This window comes from Urocitellus parryii, chromosome 6 (genome assembly GCF_045843805.1).
Source record: "Urocitellus parryii isolate mUroPar1 chromosome 6, mUroPar1.hap1, whole genome shotgun sequence".
Taxonomy (NCBI): Eukaryota; Metazoa; Chordata; class Mammalia; order Rodentia; family Sciuridae; genus Urocitellus; species Urocitellus parryii.
In genome coordinates, this window is record NC_135536.1 from 98609343 (window position 1) to 98623699 (window position 14357).

Genomic DNA, 14357 nt, shown 5'->3' on the forward strand with positions numbered 1-14357 from the left:
TTGTCTGAATTCAGTTTTTTTTTCTTTTTCTTGGAGTACTAAAATTTGGTAAGATTGTGTGTAGACACAGTCTGAATTTCCCTGCATTTTAAATTCTCATGCTTTAAACAAATAAGGCTTTCCTCCCTCCTAAATTATAAATACATTATATAGCTGTACCCCCACCTCCCTCCATTCCTGAAGAGAGAAAATGCTATTTATGTTTTTTCCTTTTTGTTTATGTCCTTGATAAGATTATACTTTTAGTAAATCTTGAAGGGTGGCCATTTAAATAGTCTCTCAACAGCTGAACTATAATTGTGCCATATTTAGAAGGGAAAATTTTAAGCTGAAACTTTGGATGAAATTTTTAAAAAATACTAAGACAAAATATGTCAAGGCAAATGTGGTATTCCATTAAAGGAGAAGTACATGTAGTTTCCTTTTCTCAGTCTACAGCAGACTTCAGGAGAGATAGACAGATGGCCTGTTGGTTTAGCTTCAGCCCTCCAGGTGCCTGACTGTTTTAAACACAGATAAGATGCTGAGATTTGATCCTAAGGAATTAGGTTTTATGTCAAGATAATTTAATTTTTTTTCTTCAGCATTTGAAGTGAATCTCAATAAGCAATTCATTGTTAGGATGATAATTTTTAGTTTTATATTTCTAGATAGATGTGGTAATTAACTAAGAGTATCCAATTCTTTACCTAATGGTAGTACAGACATCTATTTATATAAGTTATGATTCAAGAGAAGTTTTTGGGAATCAAGTGATTCACAAGGGTACCACTAGTACAACATTATTATCTTATTATTTTTGCCTTGACTTACATGGCCTCAATTGAGTGATTTGAAGAAACAGAAATTTAAAATTGTATATTTGGAAGCTCAGGCCTAATTTTTAATCTGCCTCTGGAATCTGTTATAAAATTTCCAGTTTCATGCAGTAGCAAGAAAGAATGTAGTATGCTTTGAAGGCTATGCTTAGTGAAATAAGTTGCATAATACTAATAGAACCAAAAATCTTGTGTTCCATTAGAATTCTGGCTTTCTCTATGCAGTTCCACCAATTCCAACACTTCTCGGTAGCACATACTGTCTTATAGATGTCCAAGTCATAAAGTGTCTGAGATTGGTAATAAAATCACTATGATTATTTTTTAGGATGATTACAAATTCTTAGACATTAATTTTAATAATAATGTTAGTCTGCTCACCTTATTTATGTTTGTAAAAAAATTTAAAGATATTTGGTACCAAATGCATTAAGCAAATTGAAGTCAAATTAATCTAAGTTCTTTTACTAAAACTCGTCACTTTGGCATGTTCACTTTAGCCACTTTGAATAAAGTTTCTAATTTAGTTGCCCTTGTTAAACTTAGTTTTCTAGTGGTGCAAATGGGGTCCTATTTTAGAAGGATCCTTGAGTTTTCTCAGCTATGTACAGATTATGGTATTGTGTCCATTTTTCTATGTAAGTGACATTTATGAATCCTGGAGAGGGGTGTCCCACCTGGATGTACATGTGTACTGCATCGACCTCTCTGCCGTGATATTAATTGCTTCCCTGAAGCTACATTCTTTCTTGCCATTTCTGAAAACTCATATTTCAAATGCTTCAAGAGTCATAAATAATAGCTGTGGATCTATGTGGCATGTGTATTCCAGCGAGATCAGTTCATACGTATAACTTTACATAGTATCTTGTGTAAAAATAGCTTTGGTTATTAAAATCATTGCAATAAAATACCTGCACTATAATATCAAGTGTGTTCTTTGGTACCTAGGTGATTTTTTTTTTTTTAATGGATGGACTCTTGTTTCATTTCTTAAAAAATATCTGAACATTCCTTAACAAACAAAGAGAATGCACTGGTTTAGGTGTCATTCAAATTTTCCTTGCTGGGTTTGAATCTGCATTTAGGTTGTGAGCCTGGCAGGTTCAAACACTGGGCTAGACGAGCAAAATCACACTCTTAATCCAATGAACTCAGACAACCCCACACCATATTGGTTGCACTCCTACAGCACAACTCTTCCTGAAGACCAGCCCTGCCTAAGTTTTTAACCACTGGTGGTGTACGTGGTGTGTGTGTGTGTGTGTGTGTGTGTGTGTGTGTGTGTGTATGTGTGTGTGTGTGTGTGTGTGTGTACATGCGGGTGTACCCACACACAGTACTGAGACACCATACACCTTCATGGTACAGTGGAACAGATAACGATCTTAAAACTGTCCACACAATGGCTCAAAATCACTATGCTCCAAACCACTAAACAGCCAAGCACAGCAAGAATGATCAGGGATTGAAGGTGTGAGATCCAGTGTTTTCCCACTCATAACTTCTTGCCGAGTCGTCGCCCTGCTGAAGTGTGTGTCTCCGAACAAAGTCAGAATGCAGGTGAGCTAAGTCTTTGGTTTCTTTGGACTATAAATATCACTTTTTTTTTCTTCAAATATTTCTAAGTATAAACCTGCTATCTTGAGGTCCTGGTCTTTAAAAATTTTTTTGTTTTGTTTTTATTTAAAGCTTTTCCACCGAGGTTTTAGTTTGTGGTTCTTTCTTCATGCTTTGGTACAAGTGCTTGATGAAGAAGATGAGTTGCCTGAATTGGAGCTGCCCTCGTCCTGCCACTTGTCCAGACTCCTCCTCCTTGCGTTCATGAAGAAGTTGCTGACCGTGCTCAGCTCCAACCCCAGCTGCTGGGAAATGGTGATTTGCAATTCTTTGGATGGACGCTTATTTTCCTTGAATATTGCATGTAGAGTTCGACGCTGGACATCTGTGAAGACCAACCTGGGCTTTTTGGGTGTGTTGCCTCTATCTTTCCCATGTTCTTGCTCTTTCCTTTTGCATGCTGCAAAGAAACAGAAGATGTTAGAACAAATTACCTGGGGGATCAGGAATAGAAGGACTGGGCCAATAATTTTTTTTAGCCATTCCTGATGGCCTGCTTTCTCTCTGCTGAAATCTGATTGAAATGCCACAGAGGGGTCAAAGGAAAGTATAGGAAAAGAACAGAGAACTGGGACACAGGTAAGGTGTACTGGATTAGCTCCAGCATCTAAGATCTTAGGCATGGGTTCCATCTTTGATGGGTATCTGCTTTTTGACTTATGTATATCAGATAATTCCATCTGGGCCTCAGATTCCTCATTGTAGAGTACAAACCTCTTAATTAATGAACTGATCACTTTAAACTATGATTTTTCCCTCTGCAGAGTGGATATAAGAATAATTACCTTGCGGGTTATACTATGAAATAACATATAAAAGTTCATGGTAACTGAAATGCTTCACTAATGCAAGGTATTATCAGCAAGAACTGATTTTGGGTAGACCTTAGAGGTTTATGGTCTGCTTTTGGTAGAAGAGCAACAGTCCAACTGAGAGTCTAAAGGAATAAAAACGAATTGCATTTGTTTCCCTGATGATCTTTTTTCTGTTCCAGGAAACTCTGCACATAAGATTTTGGGGCAAAAGTTGTGGCTCAGTTGGTAGTTTGCCTAGCACAGATGAGATTCTGAGTTTGATGAGATTCTAGATTTGATTACCCAGAATTGAGAAAGGAAAGAAAAGAAAAGGGAAGGGAAGGGAAGGGAAAGAAAAGAAAAGAAAACTCTAGCCATTTTCATTTGGGGGTTTCTCTGTATCCATTTGGCTTCTTGTATAAGTCTTGCTCTTGGAGTCCCCTCCTCCCTTACCTGGTTTCCCATTGAGAGACCCAGTCCTTGTGCCTGCCTTTCTGGTCCTGTATCATGAAGCTGCTTCTTTGATGCTAGAGCTATTCCAGTACACCATTCCAGTGTGGCCCTTGGGCCCCCATAGGTTGGTGCTAGACCAGCATCTTTCTCATCTTTCCAGCCTAATGTGACTCACTGATTTCCTCATGCCAAAGGGCACTAAGGGCTACATTACTCACAACATCCAACCCCCTCCCCATCTCCATTATCAATCAATCCCTAACCATACACCCCAGTAGAAACTGTGCTCTATTCGTGTTGATACAGCTTGAAAACAAGCCTCCTGTGCCCTGACTCCTATCAGACTGTTGCCTTTTGGGCCCCTACATAGGCGCTCTGGAACAGCCACTGCCATCTTCACACTGGCTGGCTACACCTGTCTCTCCAACCACAAGAAGCAGTAGAGCATGTAGACCTCCCTGGGGGGTCAGGACTGCCACTCTCACACCTTGTACCTCCAGTTGGCATCCTTGTCTGCGGCCGCTTCCTTTTTCACCTCACTCTCTGTGTGCTGTGGGTTCTCAGTCCCTGGCTAGTTGTTTCACCAGCTTTGGCTAGATTCGGGCTCTGTGCTTTCTCTAAATGGCTTGCTCCTCTGTCTAAGCCTCTACCTTTCATTCCTAGTTATTCCAGATCCCAGATTTCCAAGTTCCTCTACAACCTAGGTACCTGCCATACAAATTAGCTCTGCAATAGATCAGCTGATGTGCTAGTAGGTGAAAGCTGAAGAAGCCTCCAATCTTTGAAGTCCAATCAAAAGATCTCCAATTATTTTTAAATAAAAACAATGTGTTATTTAGTTTAAAAAAAATGTTCACAAGGCCAAGGGTGTAGCTCAGTGAAGACATGCTTAAAGTATGTGATGCCTTGAGTTCCATACCAAGCACCTAAAATTTTTTTTTGAGTATAGACTCCCTTATGTTATTTATAAATTAGACATGTGTTACTATACTACTATATTATGCACTTAATAAAATACAGGAATACATAAAATGTAGGAATTTTAAAAGGGGTAACACAGACACGAATAGACATAGGAATTCTCTTCTCCAGATACATCAGCTTGCCTAGGCTCTGGAATGCATTCACCCCACTTAAAAGACCATTGGTCCAATCATTAGTAAATACTAGAGAAAGAGCTTCAGAAGTAAGATTCCCTAAATAGAGTTCTTCCTTCTGGGGCCTGCAGCTTTCAAGGAGCAACCAAATTAAGTCCTTGAAAAAAAAAATGAGTAGATTAAAGTCAACTCGAGTTAGTTTGAGTTAACCCCAGTAGGAGGAGACTGGTATATGATGACCATGGCTGACTAATTCATTCATTCACACTCTATGAATATAATCCAGGCTCAGCTCATAAGAAGATCTGTCTAGTGGTCATGTAAGCAAATAATTGCAAGCATATTATTACCTCTCTTTGAGGTTAATAAGAAAGGCATTTCAGAGAAGTTACTAAGATGAGCCCTAAAGGCTAAATGGATGTCTGCTGGTAAGAGAAGTGGGTGTCCTTCCCAGCTGAGGAGCAGCATTGGTAAGGGACTGAGATAGAGCACCATCATGGTATTTGTGGCTTAAGTGTGCATGTGAGGGGAAGAGCCAAGGGAGATAAACTTCCATCAGACAGATCATATTTGAATCATCTTGTGGGTAAGGAGGAGTTACTGAAAGGAGGTAATATGATTAAGTTTGGGATCAGAAAACCCTTCTGGTGGTGTTGTGGGGGACAACCTGGAAAGCAGCAAGACATTGTGGTGAATGATGTCCTACTCTACTCTGCTTCCTTTGAAGGCTGAGGCCCTCATACCTTGTTGCTGGTGACTCTCAGCTGAGATCTCAGCTGAGATCCCTGGGTTGGGATGGGTGCTTCTCACATCTAGTGGCAGGTGGGAGCAGTAGGAGATGGCAGGGTGAGTGGTGGTGGTCAAGGAGAGTGGAATTTGTTACTTTAAGGTCCCCTCACCTCAATCCCTTACATCAAGTTTGGATAAGTCGTAAGGGTCATACAGTTCCAGAGCACCCTGGAGCATTGGTTGAAGTTATTCTTGCAACTACAGTGCAGTTCAACTTACTTTCTCCACTCCTCACAAAGGTATTAATCTCTCTCGCATGCACTCTCCAACAACCTTCCCATGGAAATCTCAGAAACTTAAAGTTTGCTTCCCAGAAAGCCCGACCTAAGACAGAAGACAGAAAACTGCAGTAATGAGTACCCCAAATTAGACAATGGCAGTTGAGGACAGAGAAGCCCTTCTTAGGAGACAGAATTGAGAGGAATAATAACTTGGCTGTGATGGTAGAGTTTAGATAGAACATCTCCCCGTATCTGGTTGGAGGGAAGTATAGGGACCTTTGGGAATGCAGAGATGCATTTTATGAGGGCAGCAATTACTTCTATATCGGATGAAATGTACTGGAAGTGCTTGCAGGACATTCTGTTAAAGATCTTCAATAGGTGGTCATCCAGCAGACAGTAGGATGAATGGGGTTTGGAGCTCAGGGGAGAAGTCTGGGCTAGAAATATAGACTTGGACGTCATTAGGGCTCTAGATGATAAATTACACAACATGCACCTATGGAAAAGTAAATAACAGTGTTGGTTGAAGCCTGGACTTATCTATCATTCAAAAGGAAGAGCTAAGGGAAATCACATAGATCCGTTTTCTACCTAACCAGATGTACTTTTAAAGGACTCCAGTCTGGTCTCAGTGCTTAGCAGGATTGAGGGGGCTAAGGCTACCCTGGAGCCAGCATTTCCCAAATAGCATCAGAGGAATGATTGGGTCTCTAGCAAAGGTTCTGTGAAAAGATGGTTTGCAGATCAAGAAATTCAGAGAAAACTATTAAAACTGTTAAATACAGCCTCTTCCTCAAAATTCATAATGTGTGTTAAAGCGCACACACACACACACACACACACACACACACACACACATATATATATATATATATTTTTTTCAGAGAACATTGACTAATGTATTATATGGTACTAAGGCTGGGGGGACTCAGTTTGGAAGTTCCTGTCCTAAGATCTCAAGCACTGTAGCTACTACAATGCCAAAACCCTGAAAGCAAGATTTTGTTGGAGCAGGGACCTGGCTGACTAGTTTTCAGTTTCCAGGCCATCCTAAATAGTGCAGGTAGAAGAGAAACCTACAGCCCATGTGGGGATTGGGGGTTGTGTCAATGAATAAATGGATGCAGTTATATCTGGAGAGAACTCTGCAGAAGTTGGAGAGAAGGCAGAGATAGCAGTAGAGTGGAGAATAGACTAAACCTTGTTGAGGATTCCCTGTGACCAGAGGAGGTGAGGAAGAGCAACCTATAGAAATAAAGTCATACTTCTAGAAGCTTTCACAGGACTGTAACTGTTAGAACCTTTGAGAGCAGTCATGCTTTGGAATGTTTGATGAATGCATTTTGGGGTAGAGATTATCCATCATAAGGGAGAAAGCCATCAAATGGAGGTTGGAGGGTCTACACACATGTGCAGGGTGGAGATATAAAGAGTAAAGTGAAAGTGGGAAAGAACAAGCGCTGATGCTGAGGGAATAGCAATGCAAGTATTTTAGGTGGCAGTAGTGTTTTCTGTATGGATATATAGTTTCCATTAAGAAGAGAGAAATATTTATCATAGAACTGGATTAACTGTGAAAGGTAGTACTGAAGATGAAGAAGATCCATCATGAATCACCTCCATGAAGGTGGGCAAGCAGGTATATTTGACAGATTCCGTGGCCAATTGTAGTGGAAGCTGTCTCAGACAGTCAGGTGATTTTTGATCTCTATGTGTAAGGTTGCCAATTGCAAGTGCCATGAAGCAGGATGAAGCAGACCTGGAAGATGGTAAAAAGTCAAAGAATGTGCACAACAGAAGTAAAAGGTGATAAAGAAAAAAAAAATTAAAAAGAGCATGAAGACATGGGCAAGGACAGAGGCTTCTATTTCAGGCATGCCTGGGGACTTGTTCTGCCCATAATAGGCAAGGCAGGACCAAGTGTATTTCAAGAAATGGATGCAGTTATGTTTGGGGGATGAATCTTCAGGATGTTAAAAGGTACTCTGTGAACAATGAGCTATGAGGTCAAATCAGTTAATGATTACACAAGCTTCTTTAATGCAGGACTTCTCAGAGCCCTTGATATGGAAGTGTTGTACACCAACATTTTCTATCATATGGGATCCCCCTAATAATCCAGGAACTCTTTTTTCAGGGCATTTCTCTCAGAAATAACATTCCTTTGAAGAGTGTTTCTCAAAGTATGATGGGCAGATCCATGCTGGTCTGCAAACTGACCTACAACAAGATTGGTGCAGAAAATGGAGAATAGTTAGAAATGTTTACGGAAGCTTGACACTGTGCAACATTCAAGTGGTTATTTTTCTACTAATACATTTTTATTGTATTGTCAGAACTACTGGTCTGGGACAGATGAAAATTAGAAAACAAACCAACAAACAATTAGTTCCTTACAACCTGAAGTTTAAGAGGCCCTATCTTAGGACATACTACATAATATGGTATGTAATAACATTCCAGAATCAGACACCAGTCAAGCATTTTTTATCTGAATGCTTTCATATTTATAAAGTACAAAAGGCAAAGGGAAGCTCTGTAATTCCACAATAGTTTTAGCTAAGCATATGTACTTCAACTTATATCCATTTTCCTTATGTAATTCCATAAAGTCCCTTACAACACCTAAAGTGTTGACAGTTCAAGAATTTGTTAGGGATATCTGAGCACAGATGTGTTGGCCAAGAATGGCAAGGCGAGATGGATTTATAATACAACTTTTTAGATGAACCTGGATTCAGAAGGCATAGTAGCCAGCTCTGAGGCCACTAATAGAAGCATGATTTTGGGGGCTGAGGATATGGTTTAGTGGTAGGGCACTTGCCTAACATGCTCAAAGTCCTGGGTTCACCTGGATTCAATCCCCAGCACCACGAATAATAATAATAATAATAATAATAATAATAATAATAAGTTTTTGTTGGGTATGGTGGTGCCTTCCTATAATCCCCAAGACTTAGGAGGCCCTGAATTCAATCCCTGGTATATATATATAAAAAGGTGGGATCTTGGGCAATTCCCTCATCTTCTTTGAGTTTAATGTCCCCAGTTGCAAAATGAAGGGCAATAGCTTTCTTATACTTCTCAGGATGGTAATAAGCACTAAGTAAGATAATACATGTTGGAGGGATTAAAACCACTAACTCTTAAGGAGTACTGTAGATTCTTTTTTTTAATATTTATTTTTTAGTTATCGGTGGACACAACATCGTTGTTTGTATGTGGTGCTGAGGATCGAACCCGGGCTGCACGCATGCCAGGCGAGCGCGCTACCGCTTGAGCCACATCCCCAACCCAAGATTCTTCTTCCTTCTTTTGTCAAAATACAATATGAATACTGGACTTACACATCAGGCGTGAGTCTTTGATCTGACTCTAACCTTTGGTATGAACTTGTAGAAATCCTTCAATTTCTTTTTCTGCAGATATCTTTAAATAAGCAGGCAGTATTCTAGGACCCCTGTGGGTTCTAAAGCTCTTGTCTCTTGTTTTCCAAAATCTATTACCTCAGTTAAACAATGTCCAAGGTAACCTTTCTCTCTTTTGCAACATACAGCTTCTATGTTGACTTTTCATTGTATCATGGCCATCCTTCATGATTTCTCAAAGAGTAACTATTTTGCAATCACCTGGTACTGTAAATAATCCAAACCCATGTTCATCTGAACAAAGGTGGCAAAACATAAACTCACAGACCTACAGTTGCTTCAATCTGATGAACTTTAGACAATAAAGTAATAACAACTGCCATAGAGTCCAGTTAAGCCTTTGTCCTCCTAGGACTTGAGTCATTACACAACCTATGGTTGGACTAGTTATTTTTACTGAGTTTCTACTTTTGCATTAAAATTGTAGAACAATTTAACATGCTTCCTGATAGTCTTGGTATATTTGTCCTATTGGCTGCTTCATACAGATGAGGGGGGGGCAGGTATAATCAGGTGTATGTCACTCTGTGCTCCCAGTCCACAGGGAGGGGGCATCATGGGAAAGTCTTGATCTAGTTGTCTGAGGATTTGGGTTCTGCTCCTGGCTCTGTGGCTAATTAGTCAAATGATAGGGTTAAATCCTTGAGTCAAGATGGCTTCAGGTTTCTTAATAATAATAATAATAATAATAATAATAATAATAAAGGACTGGACTAAATAACCATCTACATGACTTGATGCATGTCTACAACCTTCAGCTCCAATTCAGGGGAAGTGGCAGACAGTGTGGACCCTGATTACTGTTGGTTTCTGAGTAACCATTGGACACCCTGAGAAGTGTGAGGTTTGCACTATTCTCTCGAGGGACAACTGGACAACCCCTCTGGTCCATGTCTTGTCTTTTGGCAGACTGTTCGTGTACCACTTTCTCAATCTTACTCCTGGAAGGCAGAGATAAGGCTGAGGTGGAACAGATGAAGATGAGAAAGGCTTTTGGAAAAGCACCTTTAGGAGAGATAGGAAAGAAATGAGGTCGTGTGCCTAGTGAACAATCATCAGGTTTTGTAAGATTAGAAAACTGAAATTCACAAATGGAGTTATTTTTTAAATTATTTTCTTTATAGTCTTTTTCTATATTTTTCATTGGTGCATTATTATCATACATAATAGTGGAAATCATTTGTGGGATTCATTGTTACATGTTCAGACAATGGAGATATTCTTTTTTTTTTTTTAAGTACTTGGGATTAAACCCAGTGACTGAGCTACATTCCTCAGAGGGAGGAGGATGACAAGTTCAAGGTCGGCCTTAGGGGGAGTCCCTATCTCAAAAAGTGTGTGTGTGGGGGGGTGGGTGGGGTCTGGGGTTACAGCTCAGTGGTAGAGCACCCCTGGGTTCAATCCCCAGCACCGAGAAGCAAAACAAAGTAGTAGCTGGGCAGGCACAGGAGGTGAGCCCTCAGCCCTCAGCCGACTGCCACTGGGAAAGAGTCCCTTCTGGCCTGTTTCAAAGACAATAGCTGGTTGGTGTTGATGTTCAGTGAGCCCCCAAAGACCCTCTCTTATGGGCCACAGATGTTTCTCAAAGTAAACTCCAGGAGACAACACAGGTGGACCAGCAAGTATGCAACAGATTTCATTAAACAAGACCAGGGTGGGGAGAGACTCCTAAGGAGAAATGATGGAAGTGACTGTAGCTTCGCCTGAGCACGTCTTCCAGGCTGGTACCCACCCACACTGTGGAGATTAAAGAGTTGGGCTATTGACTGGAACAGCCTCAGGATTATAGTTCAGCCTCCAGGCATTCTGGGTCAGAATGTTATCTGCCTTGCCTGGAGTTCTTTTGCTGTGCTGTGTACATATTTACAAGCAGAACCTCCAACTGTTTTAGGAACAAGGCAGGTTTTAAGTGGCAAACTGCAGGGTGAGGCATAACATGTGGTTTGAAAGGCCACACTAGCGAGTTCTCACTGATATGGCCAAGGACAGCCTTGGCGTGGGAAGAAAACTTCTGCACAGATTGTCTGGAAACTGTTGTCCAGCATAGGGAGGTGGAGCCAACACACTCTGCTGGACACAAGCTACATTGGCTATGTGTCTGTGTACGTGGGGGTAGCTAGAACAACTATGGAAACTTCTGGACATGCACATGAAAAGCCTAATACAAACACTCAGCAGATTTTCCCAGCAAAGAATTATCATCATAACTCACACTGTATTTTGTTTTTCAGTGCTAAAACACCTCCAAAAAAACTTCATGTGTGACTCTACAAAACTCAGGTGAGGTATAAAATGGGTATTCCCTTTTTTGTAGATAAAAGACTATTGGAGGGGTCAGGTGACTTGCCTGTGGGAACAAAGCTGATGAGTGGGGAACATGGGCCTTCAACTTCACTGTGCCCTAGGCGTTGAGGTGAGTGTGGTGGACTCATCTTGAGAACCTTCCCAGGATGGTGAGACGGCAGGAACATATGAAGTAGAGCCCAGGGAACCCCGAGTGAACTGTTGGCCAGTCAGGCAGCAGGCCAGTTGTCAGCCAGACCTGTGACTGAAATGTCTGCACTTTACCCATTCAATGAAGTAGTCTGGATGGAAGTTGAGACGGAGGCAGTTTGGGCAACATAGTGGGCAGCACCTCCATGCTGGCAGGGGAGAGGGACCTGAGTCAGGAGGGGGCTGGAGAGCATAGATCAGCTGACTCAGTGTGGAAGAAGAACCATGGGGCATAGAGGGCTTTGGCTAAAGTCAACAGAGGTAAGTCTGCTCCATCTATTCAGGTGGGAATGGTCATCCAAACTTCCCACCACTACCTTGCCCCTTTCCTTATTTTTAAAAAGGCCCTTTTGCTTTTTGAAAAGTTCTATCCAGGACAGGCACCTGCCATCCCATGTTTGCTGCCTGAAGTCCTTCCAGAGTCAATGTATAAAACACTTTGATTCATCTTTCTTCTCTAGGTAAAGCTCAGTCGTAGCTCAGGAGACGGGGGGCCCCTGTACTGTGTATAAAAGGCAGACAGCCCAGAGGGGTGGAATAGGACCCCCCCACACCCCTGTGCTAAGCCCCATATGTGAAAGGCCATGCATGGCCTCATAATAACGATTATTATCTCTAATTGACAAATGAGCAGCCTGAGGCTCAGTGAGGGTGAGGGCCTGGGCCAAGGTCACCTCAATGATCTTGGTGGAGCTGGGGTTTGAATCAATATAGGAACCAGTGATATTACTAGAGGGGACCAGGAGGTGTGGCTCCAGTGAGCCCTCAGGCACAGACTGGGGAAAGCAGAGAACACAGGGCCCTTTTTGTGTGATTCTAGGGTATCTTAGCTCGTTTCTCCCACCAAACTGTCTTTCCTCATTTGTTCTGTTTTCCTGCTTGCACAGGCTGGGAATCCCTGTTGAGTGAATGCATTTCACATCCCAAATACACTGGTCTTGTTCTCTTGCTGGCTATTTTAGCCCCAAAACACACCTTTCCTGAACATAGGCTCCAGGATTTCTACACTTGGCAGGAAGAGACACCTACTGACCTGAACCTTCCTGCCAAAGTGCTCTCTCTCTATTGCAGCTTCATAGCTGCTGGTGGGAAGAGAGGGCAGGGCCTTGTACCTGATTGTTTAGTTGGCAGCAAAGGAGAGTATGGTTCTTTTCCGAAAGTTTGGCTCAAGAATTTTGATTTTTAGATTTAAAAAAATGAATTTTGATATCTAAATTCCAAAACTTCTCCTCCCTCCTTTATTTAAGAAATTTTTAAAAATTTAAAGATTTTATTTATTTATTTGTTTAGTTTTGGTGCTGGGGACTGAACCTAGGGGTGCTCTACCACTGAGCTACATCACCCAGGCCTTTGTTTCTATTTTATTTTGAGACATGGTCTCACTGCATTACAGAGGGCCTCACTGAGTTGCTGAGGCTTGCCTCAAACTGATCAATCCTCCTGCCTCAGTCTCCTGAGTCGCTGGAATTATAGGCATGTGCCACTGTATCCATTTAAATTTCTAAACTTCTGTTAATGCCTGACATACTAGAATTTTTTCAACCTCTATTTAATTTATTTCTTTTTATGTGGTGCTAAGGATTGAACCCAGTGCCTCATGGGTACTATACAAGCATTCTACCACTGAGCCACAACCTTAGCCCCCCCACTATAGTTTTGATACATCAGTGTTCCTTATTTTTAAAAAGACCCTCAGTAGTTTGGAACCCAATAATTGGAAATATATGATATGGATCTCCTAGTTATGATGCTTATATGACAAAACAACCAAAATGGACAAATTACATGCTTGATAAATTATATGCTTATCATGCATTTTTATCTCATATAGGCCTATTGTGAATTAAAGTATATTGGTTCCACTTCTATAATTAATAGCTGCACATATTACTTTATAATATTTGTAGCAACTGAAAGTCATAAAATAGTATTCCTTTAAAAATAATCTACTAACCAGGTGTGGTGGCGCATGCCTGTAATCCTAGTGGCTCGGGAGGCTGAGACAGGAGGATCGTGAATTCAAAGTTAGCTTCAGCAAAAAGTGAGGTGCAAGCAACTCAGGGAGACTCTGTTTCTAAATAAAATATGAAATAGGGCTGGGGATGTGGCTCAGAGGTCAAGTGCCCCTGAATTCGATCCCCAGTACCAAATACATACATATATACATACATACATACATAGTAAATAAATAAAAATACTCTACAACTTTACTTTTCACTAAGGTATCAGATGTTTTCCATAATTAATTTCAAATTAGTGAAGTTTGCCTTGTTTGCAGTTCTGGAATTTGTCTCTAGAATCAAATTGCAAATGCTAAGCTGCCAATGTCATGTATTATACAATACGCTTCTCATGGGCCTCCCAAAAGCCCCAGAAGAAAGCTCTATTACTGCTTTATTAAGGACCTTGACACTCTTACCTCAACAACCTTACCCATCTCACTCCCCATTACTTGTCCATCTGCTACCCATCACTCCTGTTCAACGCTCAGAAGTCATTCCTAAACATTCAATGCACTTCATACTTTTAGTCCTTTATTCAAGCTGTTCCCTGCACTCAGAATGTCATTTCTTTTTTCTATACAAAAAGTTACCTATGTAATCAAGGCCAAGATCAAGCATGGAGCACCAGAAGGCTTAGG

General features: G+C 41.0%; 1 protein-coding gene across 1 annotated transcript in view; it reads right to left on the minus strand.

Annotated features, from left to right (window-relative positions):
• Nucleotides 1-2545: 2545 nt before the first annotated feature.
• The window catches only part of Onecut1 (one cut homeobox 1), a 33884-nt gene continuing 22072 nt past the window's right edge, over nucleotides 2546-14357 (minus strand). Inside the window, exon 2 of the mRNA XM_026393062.2 lies at nucleotides 2546-2838. Within this exon, the coding sequence (XP_026248847.1) occupies nucleotides 2546-2838 (293 nt within the window). The remainder of the gene's footprint in view (nucleotides 2839-14357) is intronic.